This window comes from Mauremys mutica, chromosome 4 (genome assembly GCF_020497125.1).
Source record: "Mauremys mutica isolate MM-2020 ecotype Southern chromosome 4, ASM2049712v1, whole genome shotgun sequence".
Lineage (NCBI taxonomy): Eukaryota > Metazoa > Chordata > Testudines > Geoemydidae > Mauremys > Mauremys mutica.
In genome coordinates, this window is record NC_059075.1 from 133,866,975 (window position 1) to 133,885,560 (window position 18,586).

Genomic DNA, 18,586 nt, shown 5'->3' on the forward strand with positions numbered 1-18,586 from the left:
AGGTGCTTATATCAGCTGGAGACACATTTGAGCATAGACACACACACAAATAGGTCGACACAAATCTACTTAACTTTGTAGTGTAGACCAGGTCTCAGAGGTTGCTGCATTTCAGTGCTAATGTACACACAGTCTCCAAAGTACTTTGAGATCCATTGAGAAAAATCTATCACTGATTTCACATCTACTTGTAGAGAACACTCTTATTATACACTTGAAACCAAGTTTAGCACCCTGGGGCCAGTGGGAATGTCATCTGGGCAATTCTCACCATATCCCAGGAATTTGTACTCTTCCCTAGGGCGATCCAACAGTTGACCATAGGACAGCACAGCAACCTCAGAAAAGGCCTTAGGGTACGTCTACAATGCAAAAAAACCCAACAACCATAAACCCCATGGCAGCCAGTCTCAGAGCCTGGGTCAATGGAGTCAAGCTCATGGGGCTCATGCTACAGCATTAAAAATACCACTGTAGACATTCCCTCCCTGGAGCTGGGCTATGAAATCCAACAAAGGGGGTAGATCTCAGAGTGTGGGCTCTAGCCCCCTCACCAGGTGTCAAAGCCAGGCTCCAGTCCAAGCAGAAACGTCTATACACTGCTATTTTTAGCCCCGTAGCAGCATGAGCCCAAGTTAATTGATCCGGGCTCTGAGACTTGCTGCTGTGGGGATTTTTTGCAGTGTAGGCATACCCTTATTGACTAAGACACTTCTATGAGACCTGGGTGGTAAAGAAAAACATTCACATCTCACGTGACCTTAGAGAAGCCTCTGTGCAATGGGCTGGATTTGATCAGCAGCTGAGATGTTATGTCACAAAAGCCTCTAGCAGTAAGAACCAATTGTCCCTTTGCAGGAACAATCCCTTAGCTAAGATTTATTACAAAGAAGGAAGAAGACTAAAACAAAATATTACCAGACAAATCGGGTGCGTCTTCAGTTTCGTCCACTGGATCTGTAAAGACAGAGCTCGAGTTGCAGAAGGTGCCCTCAGTATGCATAGGTTTGAACGATTTCAGGGAGACACAGTCGAGCCCTCCTGAGATCAACTCACTTAAAGTCCTGCTGTGCTCTCAGAGTTGATCACATAAAAACAGCACTGTGACCATACAGGTTCACTGTGTCTCACTGACTCCAGCTCAAATGGGCTCCCACAGACAACTGAAAAGGTGTTCAAACGACCTGCTGCGTAAGCCCAGTTTGGCTTTTGTATTTCAGGCTGAGTCTTTTCCTTCTCATGCATCATTACCAGTAATATATGCTCTGCAGCCAAAATTCAGATTTCACTTATGCATGAGCAACTCTCTTGTCTTTAATAGGTTTGCAATCAATTAATTCATGCTGTAACTGGAATTTACTTTACAGTTCTGTAGATTATGCTCAAACCTAAATACAGTCCATTTTACCCCCACTGACCTGTGTTTGCTCTGCAGTTCTAGGAGGAGCAAGAACTAATGCTTGTTACTAAACTGAGCAGATCCAACTCTGAATACATACAGGGAGCAGCTGAGATGAGTAAAAGGAGGCCATTTTTACAGTCATTTGGCAGAGCAGAACCACACTTTAACAGAAAGTCTTTTCCATATGCTAAATGCTTTTCCATTAATTTAGTGTAACTGTGTCTAACATCGGCTGCGGTTAAACAAACTAACAACTTCTCATTTAATGTCAGCTGAAAAATTCCTAAGACAAAAAGCACTTGGAACAAGATTTTCAAGATGAAGAGGCCCATTCTCTGTGCACAAGTGCAGCTGTGACTGCATGTGCAATTACTGCAATTATACTAGCAAGCCGGGTAATTGTGGGCGCAGAGGCTTGTGGGTGCCTAGCAAGTCGTTTTTCACATGCTTTTACCCAATTTGCACATTATTTCTGACGTCTGTGTAGTAAGAGGAGGCCCTAAGATATAAACCTTGGTATCAGAGGCCTGGTATGAGGCCTGAGGCCTAAACTAAAGTAATGGTCAAGACTTTGCTAACATAAAGCAAAGTTAAGCTGTGAGCCAGAGGCAGGCCCTGCTCACAGAAGCTGGCAAGGAAAGGGCTGATGCTGCAAGAAGATACGTACCTAAAAGGTACTGAACACTAGATATCAGAACATTCACATACTTGCACATTCCACACAGATAACAAAGAACAGGCTGGCCCATCCCAATGACAGGGGCAAAAGGGTAATATGATGGATAGAGTTGTTTTGATCGAACCAACATGTACAAAGTGAGAGGCGGCACCTTACTAGGTAGAGTGGTTGTACCTTGCTACGTAGAGGGGTTGCACCTCATACATCAGGTGTGATGTGTAACTTGTTTGTATCTGTGTATAAGAATGCATCCCTGGTGCGGTGTCTTTGTCCGGCCGAGGGGGCAGTGGAAAGTCCCACCACTGACTGAGCCTGGTCCATTGCCAAGAGGCACATATTAGTAGTATGCCCGGTAGACTAAGTAATCTACGGAGAACTTCAATTGTGTCCAAGGTCGCAATAAACCTAGTCAACGTGACTTTGCATCTTACTAGACTCTGTGGTTATTGGGGGTTCTCATCGGGTCTGCTGTGTCAGCTATCTGCGCAGAGCTGGGACAGCACACAGAGGGAACACACGCACGCAGCCGAGTGATATCAACATTGGAGAAAGCAGAGCACTATACCGGTAGTACTCTGACAACATTGGTGACCCCGATGTGATCCATTGCTGTAAATATGTCCTTTAAATAAGTTACTGTACAGAAACTCATGGCACAAGCAGGTTTTCAAAGAATTTCAATCTGAGTTTATTTACACTTTACATTCCTGTTTCAGTCCAGTTTGGTGGTTTGTGTGAACAGCCAGGGCAACCTGGGATGGCTGTTTCACTCTTTCAGCATTAAAGAATAAGTCAGGGGCAGGAGGAAGGGGCAGGATATGCCTCGGCTACCACAATTTCATTTCCAGTTGAGAAAGCTTACATCCTTTATCAAAAGCCCCAGATAACATCAAATGCAGACTGACATTAAGTGGGCTGCATTGTGTTTGGAGGACACCATTAGCCCAGTATCTCAACTCACCCGGATGGAAGCCTTGTTGCAGAAGACACGGGTGATCGCTAGCCAGGTGGGCAGCTCCAACACATTCTGCAGCACCTCTTCATCCAACTCCAGGTTGGTCAGCTGCCCCTGACCTTTCAGTGTGCTCAGGTTGATTTTGTCCGGAGAGAGATTCTTAGTAAACCTGTGAAGAAGAAGAGTTAAGAGGCAATATAACAACAACTTCCAGTGTGTCTGTCTTCGTAGAGGAGGGTTATTTTGAGGGTCAACACCTCCCTATTGTTTGCAAAGAACCTCACACACTCAGGGGATGAGAGAGCGAATAACAGGGACACCATAACACCACACACTGGGCAGACCATTGCATTTCTATAGTGCATTGTGTGAGCTGCCGTGCCAGTTTTGCAGTGTGCAGTTAGGCCCTGATTCCCGAACCAACTCCCATTGACTTCAATGGTAATTGGGTCAGTTCCCTAAAGAGCCGTAAGTGCATTCGTCACGGAGATTGGCCCACTATAAATACTGAGAGAGAGAGAGAGAGAGAGAGAGAGAGAGAGAAGCAGTTTTGGTCCAATATTTCCTTTTCTTTTCTTTTTTTTTTTTTTTTATAATAAAGCATAAGAGGAGGGAGGTCACAAAATGATCAGACATCCCACCCCACAGAAAAATCTTCATTAAGCTCGAACTGAGGTTGCAAGAACATAGTCAAAACTAAAGGAGGAAAAAAGAGAAAATTAAAGTTTAAAATATAGGTGGGAAGACAAGGTTGTTAGGTGTAACTTGGAATTGCTTGTCTTTCAGATGTTTTGATTATACAGAAGAGGACAGAGTTAATGCCAGCCCTAAAAGTGTCTTCACCCTAGGCATCCTCCATATAAGCTATGACAAGTATTTTGGTATCATAGCTAGCTGACAGTTAAACGCTGGGTACCGTGGCAGGTCAGCAAAGAAACTTGGTGGGTGTCTTTAAGGCCCATATAATTTGGCATTTTAAATGTTTTAAATCAAATCAGAAGAGAGCACTGGAAACCCAGAAATTAATGTAATTGCATTAGGGCACAAAGAAAATGAAAATGAGTAGAAACAAATGCAACTGGACAATAGTTTCACTCCCCACGATAAGTAGCATGCAAAAACAATATTAAGAAACTTATAGCATCAATGGTGGAGATCAATAAATCTGATCTAATCTATCGCTCATATTATTGTCACGGGGAAGTAAAGTATTTTAAATCAATTATTTTATCCATCTCTTTAAATACTAGTCTCAGAGCCAAACCCATTCCTGTCCCTCATTAGTGAAGCTGATTCATGCTCACCAGTGTCCCAAGTTAAGAAACAGGGTTATACGTGATCAGCGAAACATCAGTGTACCTGCACATAACATAATCCTTCACCCTGCTTCTCACTGACCAGCTCAGCCACGCCCTGCTTTTCTTCTGGCTACCATCAGCTGCTGATCTCTCCTGTCTCAATTACCCCTCCCAAGAGGCTTTGCCGTTTCCAGATCTGCTGTATGTACCCTGGTGTCAGGAGTCTACCCTCACTTGAAACTGGGCGGTTTCAAAGTGAGGACCCGCATGTCTTCCCCCCACCCCAAAATCCTAGGGTAGGTCTCCCCTTCGGCTGCCACCACCCGGTCAATTCCGTGGGCCGGGACACCCCTGTTTCCCCCCTTGGGAACACAGATCAATTCACAGAGGAGGAACCTCCCCCCTCCTCCCTCTCTCCAGCCTGCTCTGGAGACAGAGGTGCCTGGATTCAAACGCCTTGAATCTCTACACACAGGGAAGCAGCCCACTTCCCCCTCCCCTTCCCCTGAATTTCCCCAAGGGAAGGAATTAACCAAGTCCAAAGAAAAGAAAAGAATTTATTAAGAGAACAAAAGAAAATACAGAATCTCTATGAATCCAAGCTGGGCACTCATAGGGTATAACCTTGCTAAGTTCTGGAGAGAATCCTCTCTCTCTTTCTCAGTACAACCAGTACAAGCAGAATTAAGAATAATCAATAACAAACACACAGAATTGCAAACATAGGATTATTAGATAAGGACACAAAGTATCTTTCTAATACTCACTATCTTGACTAGAAGAAATTAGTTCAGAAAGGTGGAACTTGTAGGGACTTGATTAACTCGTCTGGTCTCTTGAACTCCAAACGGCCAAAGACAAAGACCCCCCCAAACAGAGGGAAAAGTTCCCTCCTAGGAGTTTCAAATTCTCTTCCCTGATTGGTCCTCAGGTCAGATGCCCACCAGGTACTATGCTTTAACCCTTTACTAACTATTCATGACACCTGGTGTCTTCAAATTCCAGATGTGCCACACATTTGATGGATGAGAACAATTTGATTAAGGCCACAAAAGAGAGGTGCAAAGGATTCTGGGGCAAATCTGAAAGCACCCAGCTGAACTGGAAATACCAAGGATCCTTTTGAAAGAGTACTCAGAAGAGTTAGGGCAAGCAAAGATGAGGGCAATCTAGGAGGAAGGTAATGGTGAGCTGCCAAGAGCCCTGCATCAGCAGAATGATCACAAATTGCAGCAGGACGCAGGATTTTTCTTCTTCCCAACTGGGATGACCCTGCCAAAAACTGGGATACTTGGCAGGTACATATTGGTGCATAAACAGGGAAGAAAACAAAAAGCAGCCACGCTGGATTCAGCTGTGTTAGAAATCTTGGAACGGTTCTTCCTCATGAATGAAATGCACCTTTCCTGCCACCCGCTGGAAGAGTTCAGAAAAGTTCTGTTCCCAACAGCAGCAATTCGCCAGGCACTTGCGCTTGGACTAATCTGCTTCCTCTGACCCACCAGGAGTAGTTCAGGGATGGGGGCGGGGGTAATTCAGAAGTTTGGTAACAGAAATGGTAATTTACATAAATTCCTGAGTTAGTGAGAGAACTTAGGTGACTCTGCTCCTTCACAAGGTTGCAAGATTTCTCATTCAGATAGTAAGTTTGTGAATAAAGTCAACAGAGAGCAGCTTAAAGTTTCCCATGGCTTTGGTCCAGCCAGTCCCCAAGTTCCACCTACGCTGCAACAACCACAGTACTATATTGAAAGGCATGGCTATCCCTTGACACAAATAACACATAGTTCAATCTCACAGCATAGATGAGACTGAACCATGTTTTAATTGTGTTACTGAGTCGTAGGTCAGCCCTGCAAAGTCCAAAGCTGTGGTGTGTTTCAGGAATATGGTACAATCCCATCTATGCCAAAAGAGAAAGTTAGGATTTGACCATGTTGTAACCAGGTCCCTCAATATGCAGCCAGCCAGCCTTGTCTGGAGGCAGAGCCTGTTGAAGAAGAGGTCTTTGGCCCTGGCAAAGGGGATTATCAGACCCAGCTGGGGAGAGGTTAAGTGGCTCCTATGAAGGACTGAAAGAGCCCAGTTGAAGAGAAGGCTGGAGGAAGTAGGGCAGCTCTTGTGGCAGTGAGAGAGATGTAAGGGGAAAGGCCTCTGGGCCCCTACAACCTGTGTTGGTCTAGGAAATAGCTTGGTTTTGTGTTAACTTATGGGTTTTGGGTTTGAATAATAAACTGCCCTGAAAGAAGGGCTAGAACAGGGATTGGCAACCTTTCAGCAGTGGTATGCCGAGTCTTCATGTATACACTCTAACTTAAGGCTTCGCGTGCCGGTAATACATTTTAACGTTTTTTAGAAGGTGTCTCTATAAGTCTATGATATATAACCAAACTACTGTTATAAGTAAAGTAAACAAGGTTTTCAAAATGTTTCAGAAGCTTTATTTAAAATTAAATTAAAACGCAGATCTTATTAGTTTAGTGTGATCCTTGCCCTTGCTTTTCCTTGCTGAGTTTTCCAATGTCTGGTGGCACGCATTTGGACACTTTAAGCTGCACACAGGCTTCTGAGTGATCAGTTGTTAACTGACTAGAACCCCAGATCAGCAGCTGAGGTGAGTGGAGTTGGCAGCTGGTAGGGCTGAGCAGGGCCGGAGGCCTGGACCCTGTCTGCAGGGGACCTGCGCTGGAAGCAAGGTGAGTGGGGCTGCAGCAGGGACCCCGGCTGGCAAGGAGCCAGCAGCCGGACAGCAGAGCGGTGGCAGGCTGAGTGGGTCAGCCCGCCCAGCTCTAGGGTTTCGGCGGTGGGCTGAGCGTCTCTTCCCCCCAGCTCTGGGGTTTCAGCCACCGGCTCCTGCCAGCCAGGGGTCTCAGCCCACTGCCAGCCTGGGGTTCCTTCCCCCAGGCCAGCAGCGGGCGCTGAGTGGGACCGGCGGTGGGACCCGGGCTGGCAAGGGGCCAGCAGCGGGAACCCCAGAGCGGCACTCAGCCCGCCCCTCTCTGGGGTTTCGGCCGCCAGCTCCTGCCAGCCGGGGTCTCAGCCCGCTGCCAGCCTGGGGTTCCTTCCCCCAGGCCAGCAGCGGGTGCTGAGTGGGACTGCCAGTGGGACCCCGGCTGGCAGGAACTGCCAGTGGAAACCCCAGAGCAGCGGCGGGCTGAGTGGCTCAGCCTGCTCTGCGTGCCATCAAAAGTCGGCTCGCGTGCCACCTTTGGCACGCGTGCCATAGGTTGCCGACCCCTGGGCTTGAACTAGACTTTTGGCATGGCATCAGTTCTTCCTGGGCTTGGGAGACAGGCCAGCAGCCTACCATAGACTGGATCATGACCAGAGAAGTTGTATTTGCCTTGCCAGTATCTCACTGGGATGTCTGACTACATGGTTCCCCCTCTGCACTAAAGGGAAGACAGTGAAGGGCAGCAGCTTGCATAGCACCACAATACCAAGGGATTCAGAAAGGATGGAGTGTTTCTGCCAGATGATCTACTCACTGCTCAAGCTAGAGCCATTTCACACATTCCTCTATGCTAATTCTAATTCTGCACAGCAGCCCAGCAAGTGGCGGAAAAGAAAGGCCCCATTGTCAGCTAGAGCAGGATTAGATTCACAGGTTAGTCACACGCTGCAGTTCTCTCACTCCCCTTTCCCTGCACTGGCCTGGCCGCGTGTGCTGCCCCATTGTACAAGGCACAAAGACAGTCCTGAGCAACTGGGCCAGCAGCTGGGGGGATAGCGAAGGTGGGGGGAAGAGGGGCTATGGTGCTGTTTCATCAATCTCACCACTAGAACGTGAGTTGAACTGGGAAACTGGCTGGGATTAGTTGCTTATCAGCCAGTCCAGAATTTCCTCCAGAACAATGTATTTATCCGAGTGAACATTGTGCCAGGGCAGAATCTGAAGTGAGGAGAGAAGCAGTTATGCATTTCAGTGCAGCCAAACACTCCTCCTCATAGGAGAGGCTGGGACTTGAGCAGCTGTGAGCTTGCCTGCTGCTTGTGTTTCCACACCATTCTCTGCAGTAATGATTTCTGCAGGGGAGGATTGCAGTATGACACGTCTATAGACTTTAACCTGCCACGTAAGTTCTCTCCTTTTCAGACCTAACAAGCTAGTATATCAAACTGTTTGTCTCCCATCACATGATAGCATAACACACCTGTCATTGTCTCAGGCTCACACAGAGAGGACAGCCTGTTTACTTTAGACAAATATTTCCTCATTAAACCAGAGGCAACCCTAAAACACACATGAGAAGGCAGCTAAAATCAACACAGTTCTCAATTACTATATGGCAAAAACTGGTGTGTGTAAAATTACATATTCCAGCGTGTGTGATATTCTACAGGTGACAGGTTCATTGGAGGAGCATAAACAATGATATCTTACATATCTGTAAACAAAGAGAACTAAAGATCTCAAAGCATGATGCCTATCGTCTGGTTCCTCATTGGGGACTGAGCCTGGGATCTCCAGAGATAAAGCATGAGTCTCTATGGCTTGAGCTAACAGATCAAGTCCTCTAACTGAGAGCCGCAGCAGAGTCATATCCTCTGTGAGTGGTCAGAGAGAACAATGTATACCAGTAGGATGCCAAGAGCACTTTGCAGACATTAACTTGACATTGTACATCTAATAAATCAAATAGACTCATAGATGGGGAGGCTGAGGCCCAGGAAGGTGCAAGGAACAGAAAACCAGCTCTCCCGACTTCAGGTCCTTAGCATACTTCCTCTGTTGAGACATGCTGCTCTCAACTGGTACATTAATGCAGCAGTGTTGTTTGTATCAGAATATTGCAGAGACAGAATACATTTATTGGACAATCATTAGCATCTCAGCCAGAGACAGAGCTGAAATCTTCAAACTGACTCACTGATGTAGAGAGATATTAAATAAAGCCAGATGAATACAAAGCAGGTTTTTAATACAAGTGTAGGGGCCACAAGGAGTCCTGCTGAACTGATATGAAGATGATCAGAGCCAATGCTGCAAGATTCTATTTGAACAGTCCCTGTTAGCAGCCAAAATGAACATGAAACTTTAATTTACAGTGCCTGTGGAAGGGGGCTTGGGGAAGATTTAGGAACAAGGGAGAAACGTAAACAGTTACATGAACAGAGGGTAGGTCAGTATGATGTCTTTAGCCAAACCTCATACTGCCATGTAAAGAAAGTGGAGTTTTGAAGCAAATCTAAGGCACCCTCAGCTCACTGGGTATGTCTAACATGGCAAGCAGAAACCCCTGGCACCAAGTCCACTGCGACAGACATGGGCTCTTGGGGCTCGTGCTATGGCATTAAATATAGTTGTGTAGATATTCGAGTTTGGACTGGAGCTTGGGCTCTGAAGCTTAGGGAGGGTTTCACAGACCAAGCCCCAAAGTCTACACAGCTATTTTAAGGGCAGTAGCATGAGCCTAAATCTGTAGGCCTGGGCTCTGAGACTCACTGCCATGGGTTTCTGTTTGCCATGTAGATGTACCCAATGAGACCAAGTGCCCTCACACTGGTTTCTAAGGTTCGGAGCAGGCCAATCGGAGAATGTAGCAAGTATCCCCCAACAAGCTGATCCCTACAACTTTATGAGCTGGAGATAGCGCTTTACCTGGCACCAGAAGGACTGGAGAGCCTGCAATATCCCCATACACAGTGGCCAGCTCCGTAGTTCACAATGCACAATAAACCTTTCAAGTGTTCAAGCGGCAAGTGAGAGCTATTACATCAATGTGGGTGGAAGGCAGAGCGGGGCAGATGGGGGGGGGATCTAAGTCAATCTTCAGATTGCTGCAGCTGAGAACACCTGAGGATTCCCCATGCAGCAATTAAAAAAAAACACTATTCCAAATATTGTGCCTGTCTTTGGAGGGAAAGATCTCAGACTGCTTAAGAGATAGCATAAGATTATGTCACAGTAACAAACCAAAATATAACTGTGCAGTCTAGAGGAGCAGGGGATTTCCAGTCAGAACTCCTGGGTTCTATTACCAGCACCAGCACGGGGCAAATCACTTCTCTATGCATCAGTTTGCTCATCTGTAAAACGAAGTTACTATACCTACCTCACAGGGCTGTCTCAAGGGTAAACAGACATATAGGAGCATGAGCTTTCATGGGTGAATACCTACTTCATCGGATACAGATCCAGACTAACACGGCTACCCTTCTGATACTCAAGGATAAAGTAATTCTTTGCAAAGGGCTTTGAGATCCTCAGATGAAATAATTTTCAAATTCAAAATGTCATAACCAGGGTGGTGCATGGCAGTACAGCCGCAGGGAATTCAGAAAGATGACTAGTCTTCCCAGCAGCTTCAAAGGAAATGCTTTGATCAATCTCAGCGGAAGAAAGGTCCAATGACTGTGAATAGGATTTTAAACAAAGTTTGCTGGCAGACTCTCTCCATTCATGCTGAATGGCAGTACGATTTTTGGCAGCATGCATTGCTGGCTTGGATAAAAGTGAATGGAAATAGTTTGTGGCTGTTAAGAAAATTGGCTACATGGACTATTTCCATTTCTCTGTTTCCAAAGCTCTTTAATAGAGAACATGCAGCATTAGCCAGTACATTCAAAGAACAACACTCTTCTTGGGCCTGCCAGGAACAGGATCAGCAAGAGCAACTCATACACACATATACTCACTCTCTCTCGGTGACCGATACCATTACATCCTCTCAAACATCACCTAGTCAAGACAAGTCCAAATTTGATTTGCAGGGTGTGACGGTTTGGGTCACAGAAACCCCCTTGGGACTACCACCTGATGTGCTGAGACTACCTCTGAGCCCGTTTTCCCTGGCAGCTTGTGACTTCAGTGCCTTGTCTTGTTGAGCCAGACAAGCTAGCCTGCTGCAAACAGACCCAGGTCTGAATCACATCCCCCAAAAGCTGCAGGCTTAACTGAAAACAGCTTAAGAAGTGTACCTGTCTCCAGCACCCAGATACCCAGTTCTCAACGGGGTCCAAACCCCAAATAAATCCGTTTTACTCTTTATAAAGCTTATACAGGGTAAACTCAAATTGTCCGCCCTCTATAACACTGATAGAGAGATATGCACAGCTGTTTGCTCCCCTCAGGAATTAATTACTTGCTCTGGGTTAATTAATAAGTAAAAAGTTATTTTATTAAATATAAAAAGTAGGATTTAAGTGGTTCCAAGTAATAACAGACAGAACAAAGTAAGTTACCAAGCAAAATAAAATAAAACACGCAAGTCTAAGCCTAATACATTAAGAAACTGGTTACAGATAAAAATCTCACCCTCAGAGATGTTCCAATAAGCTTCTTTCACAGACTAGACTCCTTTCTAGTCTGGGCCCAATCCTTTCCCCGGGTACAGTCCTTGTTCCAGCTCAGGTGGTAGCTAGGGGATTTTCTCATGACTGCAGCCTCCTTTGTTCTGTTCTACCCCCTTATATAGCTTTGGCACAAGGCAGGAATCTTTTGTCTTTTTGGGTCCCCACCCCTTCTTCTAAATGGAAACGCCCCAGGTTTAAGATAGATTACAGTAACAGGTGACATGGTTACATGTCCTGTGAGACCCCCAAGCCTTCATTCTTCCCCGCCTGACTCACAGGAAGCCTAGCAAGTAAACAGAGCCATCTACAGTCAATTGTCCAGGTTAATGAGAGCCATCAAAATTCCAAGCCACCATTAATGGCCCACACTTTGCATAATTACAATAGGACCTCAGAGTTGTATTTCATATTTCTAGTTTCACATACAAGAATGATACATTTATACAAATTAGGATGACCATACTCAGTAGATTATAAGCTTTGTAATACCTTACAAGAGACATTTTGCATGAAGCATATTCCAATTACATTATATTCACACTCATTAGCATATTTTCATAAAATCATATGGAGTGCAACGTCACACGGGGTACTGGCTAAAACTCACTACCACAGTCCACAATATCCACAGAAAACTTTCAAATGGCTAAAGACTCTGATTGTCTTCTTAGCCATAGCAATAGGAAACAGAGACATAGGATCATAGTAGCTAGAGACAGATGTCTAGTCTTGTCCGTGCCCCAGTGACCTATGTAGAACTGTTCCCTACAATCTATTTTCTAGTGCTTTGTCTAATCCAGCTTTAACCAATTCAAGTACTGGGGCTTCCAACAAGGCTTTGTGCGAATGAACAGATGCCACCGTTAGCAAATTTTCTCTTTCATCCCATTGCTCCTAATTATACTCCCACAGACCACCCTAAATAATCTCCCTCCTTTCTTAGCATTTACACCTCCATGTTTTCTGAATTGTCTCTGAATCAGCAGCATGTTTTTGGTAGTCATGTGCCAGAACTGGTTGCCATATTCTAGGTATGATTTTCCCACACCCCAATGCCAAGCCCTGAAGTGGAGGAGGAAAGAGGCCTGTTGGAGCAGCTGTTTTTAAAGATAAACTAGCAGGATAAGGTAACAGTTAAAACACTGCCTATATGGTTTAAAATCCTGTTTAAGCTACAGTGGTTTACTTGGATGTGGGCTGTAAGAGCACAGTTCTTTGGGAAAAAATGTATCTTTGGTGGTTTCTGAACTCCTGATGTTTTAGCTTTCATTTGCTTTAGAGAGTCTTTTGTCTGGTTTTTGGCAGGGAAAAAAAACAGGAGCATCAACCTCGCTCTTCCATCATTAACTTTAAAAGGATATCAAAGGTGGGGATTTCATTACTCAGAGAGCTAGTATCCAATTAATCTCCTTGTACATCTAGATGTCAAACCTACTTATTGCAAGAGAAAGTTTAGCCAAAGTTGATTGCTGGCCTGAAGCCAGCTTATAGCATTAACACATGTAGAAATCAATATCCTCATTTGTAACTGTCCTGCAGGTGTAGCACTGTCTACAATTGAGCAAATATTTCCCCTGCAGGTAGGAAGGACTAGATAAAAAGTATCGGGATGGGATGTCTTAAAGCATAATTCTGATCTCCTTTTGCTCATCAGCTCTTGGTCCCTTCCCATTATCTTGACACTGCTGGTGCAAGAGCATTCTCCATCTGAAAATACACTTGCTATCTCTCTAGTCTCCTCTCATCTCAATTTCTTCTCCCACTGCTATTCTATAACTATCATATGAAGCTAGCATCTACATCTAAATATTTCTATTTCTATTAATAGTTTTGTAACTATGGGTAAATGTGAGCAGTGATTAGTTACACATTGTATGACAGATGCCCCTGATTTTAATTTAGATAGCTACAGAATAGGATAATATATTGGCAGATGTATATAATTATTACCCACAACACTTACTACTGTTACAGAGTAGCAGATGGAGAAGATATTGAAGTGTGAATAACAGAAGGAACAGGGTAAATTTTCAGCTGAGATCTGAAAAGAGATGGAGAGACTGAGAGCTGAAGGGAAGCTGCTTTTGATGTTAGGAGATGCAGAAGAAAAGGCTCTTCTGTTAACAGTGGTGAGCTTATGAAACGGGACCGAGAGTTCCTTCCTTAATTTGAAACACAAACACAGTATATAAGCAGACAGAACACAAACACTTATATAAGCAGACAGAATAGAGAATAGTAGAAGTTAGAAATGGAAGAAATTAATTTAGTCATATCCAGTCATGCCCTGGACAATGCGGGATTATACCCTACATAGCATATTCCCCAGTGTCTTGTCTACGGTAGTCACGCTTTGTGCCACACAATGGGATTTCCACACTTCTCTGGGGAGACTCTTTCACGACCACATCTCTCACACATACGACATTTCCCTCATATTAAGTCTCATTATCTCTAGAGCCAAGAATCACACTCACTTGGCAAGAAGGTTCATTGCTGGTAGAGGAAAACATCAATAATTGTAAAACACAGACAAACTTTCCGGGAAAACAGAAGCAGAAGCTTCAGATATAATAAATACAATGAATTTGGGAGAGTGTCTGAGTGGGGAACTAACCTTAGTTTCGGAAGGAATAAAACTAGGCCAGAAGCCAAAACTCCTTTGAAGAGGGGGAAAGCAGTAACTTGAAAGGCACTACAATACACAGGAGGAAGAACTAACACCACAATTCAGAGCAGAGAACCATTTTACTAACTCAGGCTTTCAGCACAACATTGCAACAATCTGTCCACTAAAAACACATGGTATCACTCAATGCAAGAGTTAGAGATTTCAGGCTGAGCACAAGGAAGAGAAATATGCTTAATTAGTATTAGATTCGGCTAATTAGTATTAGATATCTAATGATAATACTTACATTACTGTAGTCAGTATCACATTAACCTAATTAATCAATCTATTTAGAATTAAATGAAACCAATTAGTATTAGATCAATTAGTTCTTTGAAAAATGGAAAGCACCAAGTTATTAATAATACTTATCACTTCCACAGTGATATTCACTTACAAACCATTAACTAATCCACAGCACCCCAGACAGGCAGGCTAGTAATAAAAAAAGAGAAAGGTAAAGTGACAAGATCATACAAGGAGTGAGTGTCAGTGCTAGGTAAATGACCCAGGAGCTCCTGGCTGCTAGTCCTGTGCTTAGTGCATGCTACTCCACAAGGATAAGCAAGTTACTTTTACATTTAATTTGGACATGTATAAGGCTATGTTTACACTATGGGATTATTCCGATTTTACAGAAATCGATTTTTGGAAACAGATTGTATAAAGTCGAGTGCACGCAGCCACACTAAGCACATTAATTCGCCGGTGTGCATCCATGTATCGAGGCTAGTGTCGACTTCCAGAGCGTTGCACTGTGGGTAGCTATCCCATAGCTATCCCATAGTTCCCGCAGTCTCCCCCGCCCATTGGAATTCTGGGTTGAGATCCCAATGCCTGATGGGGCCAAAAATTTGTCGCGGGTGGTTATGGATAAATGTCATCAGTCAATTCTCCCTCCGTGAAAGCAACAGCAGACAATCATTTCGCGCCCTTTTTCCCTGGATTGCCCAGGCAGACACCATAGCATGGCAACCATGGAGCCCATTCAGCCTTTTTTCACTGTCACCGTATGTCTACTGGATGCTGCTGACAGACGCTGTACTGCAGTGCTACACAGCAGCATCCCCTTGCCTTTGCAAGTTAGCAAAGACAGTTATCAGCCATACTGTACCATCTGCTGCTGTCATGGGTGCTCCTGGCTGGCCTCAGTGAGGTCGGTTGGGGGCGTCTGGGCAAAAATGGGAATGACTCCCCAGGTCATTCTCTTCTTTAAGTTTTGTCTAATGGAGAGTCAGTCCTGCCTAGAATATCAGGCAAGCCTACTAAAGAACCAGAGAGGCAAACGGACGCTCTGGGTCAGAGTCCCAGACATCTCACAGAAAGGATGAGCTGCATGCCATTCTAGGGGGTGCCCCTGCAACAATCCAACCTGTTGCTTCCCTCCTCCCCCACCCTTCCTGGGCTACCATGGCAGTTATCCCCCCCATTTCTGTGATGAAGTAATAAAGAATGCATGAATAAGAAACAACACTGACTTTATTGCCTCTGCAAGCAGAGATCAAAGGGGGGAGGGGAGGGCGGTTGGCTTACAGCGAAGTAGAGTGAACCACCATTCTGCACTTGCTCAGCCTATAGCTGAAAATGGGAATCCGTGATAAGCACTAGGATAGAAGCACAGGCAGGGCTGAATCTCCATTTGTGTGTGGGCCTTTGGTTGACATTGGTCAAATACAAAACGTCCCAGGATATGTATGTTGGGGGACAGTTCTAAACGGCAGCTTGATTTTTTTTATTTGCAGCAAAATGTAGAGGTCTAAGTATCTGATTGTAAGCCCTGGTAGCAAGGGGTAGGCTGGGGTAGGCGCGACCGTGCGGTGCTGCTGACTGGGAGAGCAGCCTGAGGCAGAAGCCTCCAGCTGGATTGATATTCCAGGCAGGACTGAATCTCCATTACACAAAACTTAAAGAAGAGAATGACCTGGAGTCATTTCCATTTTTGCCCAGGCACCCCCGGCCAACCTCACCAAGGCCAGCCAGGAGCATCCACGGGACGATAACAACGGAGATCAGTCCTACTGTACCGTCTGCCGTCCACAAGGCAAGGGAATGCTGCTGTGTAGTGCTGCAGCACCGCATCTGCCAGCAGCATCCAGTAGACATACGGTGACATTGAAAAAAGGCAAGAAATGACTTTTTTCCCTTTGCTTTCATGAGGGAGAGGTGGAGCTGACGACATATACCCTGAACCACCCACGACAATGTTTTTGACCCTTCAGGCTTTGGGAGCTCAGCCCAGAATTCAAATGCTTTTCGGAGAGTGCGGGAACTGTAGGATAGCTACAATTGTCAGTCACCCCTCCCTCCATGAGCGTCCATTTGCTTTCTGGTACGCTTGTCTCAGCTCCTTAAGTTTCACGCAGCACTGTGTTGAGTCCCTGTTGTGGCCTCTGTCCATCATGGCCTTGGAGATTTTTTCAAATGTTTTGGCATTTCGTCTTTTGGAATCGAGTTCTGATAGAACAGATTCATCTCCCCATACAGAGATCAGATTCAGTATCTCCCGTATGGTCCATGCTGGAGCTCTTTTTTGATTCTGGGACTGCCTGGTCACCTGTGCTGATCGGAGCTCCACGCTGGGCAAACAGGAAATAAAATTCAGAAGTTCGCGGGGCTTTTCCTGTCTACCTGGCCAGTGCATCCGAGTTCAGAATGCTGTCCACGGCGGTCACAATGGTGCACTGTGGGATAGCTCCCGGAGGCCAATACCGTCGAATTGCGGCCACGCTAACCCTAATTCAAAATGGCAATGTTGATTTCAGCACTACTCTCCTCGGCAGGGAGGAGTACAGAAATCGATTTTAAGAGCCCTTTATAGCGAAGTAAAGGGCTTCGTTGTGTGGACGAGTGCAGGGTTAATTCGATTTAACGCTGCTAAATTCGAGATAAACTCGTAGTGTAGACCAGGCCTAAGATGCTTTCAGGAAGTGTCACCTCTTCTCCATACTCCATTCAATAGCGTGACAGGAGTTGGGTTTCTTACCTACAGTTCTGGAAGCATGGGGAATCTCTACCCTGATTCATGATGCAGTCTCCAGTCAGAGGATTCTGCTATGATTAACTCCAGTGGAGGAAATAGGGCTCTAGGACTGTTAGTGTCTGTAATAAGTTCCAAAGTGACTGCGCTTAGAGAGATACTCCACTCCCTCTTTTATTCACAGAAATTCAAGAAAGTTTGGGTTTCAGAGCCTTGGTTTTAGAGAGTACCCAGAGATGTGAGGTTTTTTAAAAACAATTAACAAAATTATGCAAAGCACAAGACTTGGTGGTGATGGGAGACTTCAACTACCTAGACATCTGCTGGAAAAATAATACAGCAGGGCACAGATTATCCAACAAGTTCTTGGAATGCCCAGGAGACAACTTTTTGTTGCAGAAGGTGGAGAAATCAACTAGAGGAGAGGCTGTTCTAGATTTGACTTTGACATACAGGGAGGAACTGGTTAAGAATTTGAAGGTGGAAGGCAGCATGGGTGAAAGTGATCATGAAATAAGAGAGTTCATGATTCTAAGGAATGGTTGGAGGGAAAACCGCAGAATAAAGACAATGGACTTCAAGAAGGCAGACTTTTAGCAAACTAAGAGAATTGGTAGGTAAGATCCCATGAGAAGAAAGTGTAAGAGAAAAAAAGAGTTCAGGAGAGTTGGTAGTTTTTTAAAGAACCACTATTAAGGGCACAAGAGCAAACTATCCCAATGCGTAGGAAAGACAAGAAGTGTACTAAGAGACCACGTTGGGCTAACCGGGAGATCTTACGACCTGAAACGCAAGAGAGTCATACAGAAAGTGGAAACTAGGTCAAATTATGAAAAATTAATATTAAAAAAACAGCACAAACATGTAGGGACAAAATTAAAAAGGCCAAGGCACAAAACAAGGTTAAACTAGCTAGGGGCATAAACAGTAACAAGAAAACATTTTACAAGTACATTAGAAGCAAGATAAAGACAAAAGACCAGGTTAGCCCATTAGTCAATGAGGAGGGAAAGACACGAACAGAAAACACAGCAATGGCCAAAGTGATAAATGCCTTTTTTTGTTTCAGTTAGCAGTGATCAGACAACTAACATAATGAACATCAATGGGGTTGGATCTGAAGCTAAATAGGAAAAGAACAGGATAAGAATTACTTAGACAAGTTAGATGTCTTCTCTGAGCCATTAGTGATTATCTCTGACAACTCATGGAGGACAGGAGAGATCCCAGAGGACCGGAAAAGGGCAAATATAGTACCTATCTATAAAAAGGGGAATAAGAACAACCCAGGCAATTATAGATCAGTCC

General features: G+C 44.8%; 1 protein-coding gene across 1 annotated transcript in view; it reads right to left on the bottom strand.

Annotated features, from left to right (window-relative positions):
- UHRF1BP1 (UHRF1 binding protein 1) overlaps positions 1 to 18,586 on the bottom strand; it is a 66,445-nt gene that overhangs the window by 34,324 nt on the left and 13,535 nt on the right. Inside the window, exons 2-3 of the mRNA XM_045014654.1 lie at positions 3,043 to 3,205; positions 919 to 957 (exon numbers count right to left, since the gene is read on the bottom strand). Of these exons, the coding sequence (XP_044870589.1) occupies positions 919 to 957; positions 3,043 to 3,205 (202 nt within the window). The remainder of the gene's footprint in view (positions 1 to 918; positions 958 to 3,042; positions 3,206 to 18,586) is intronic.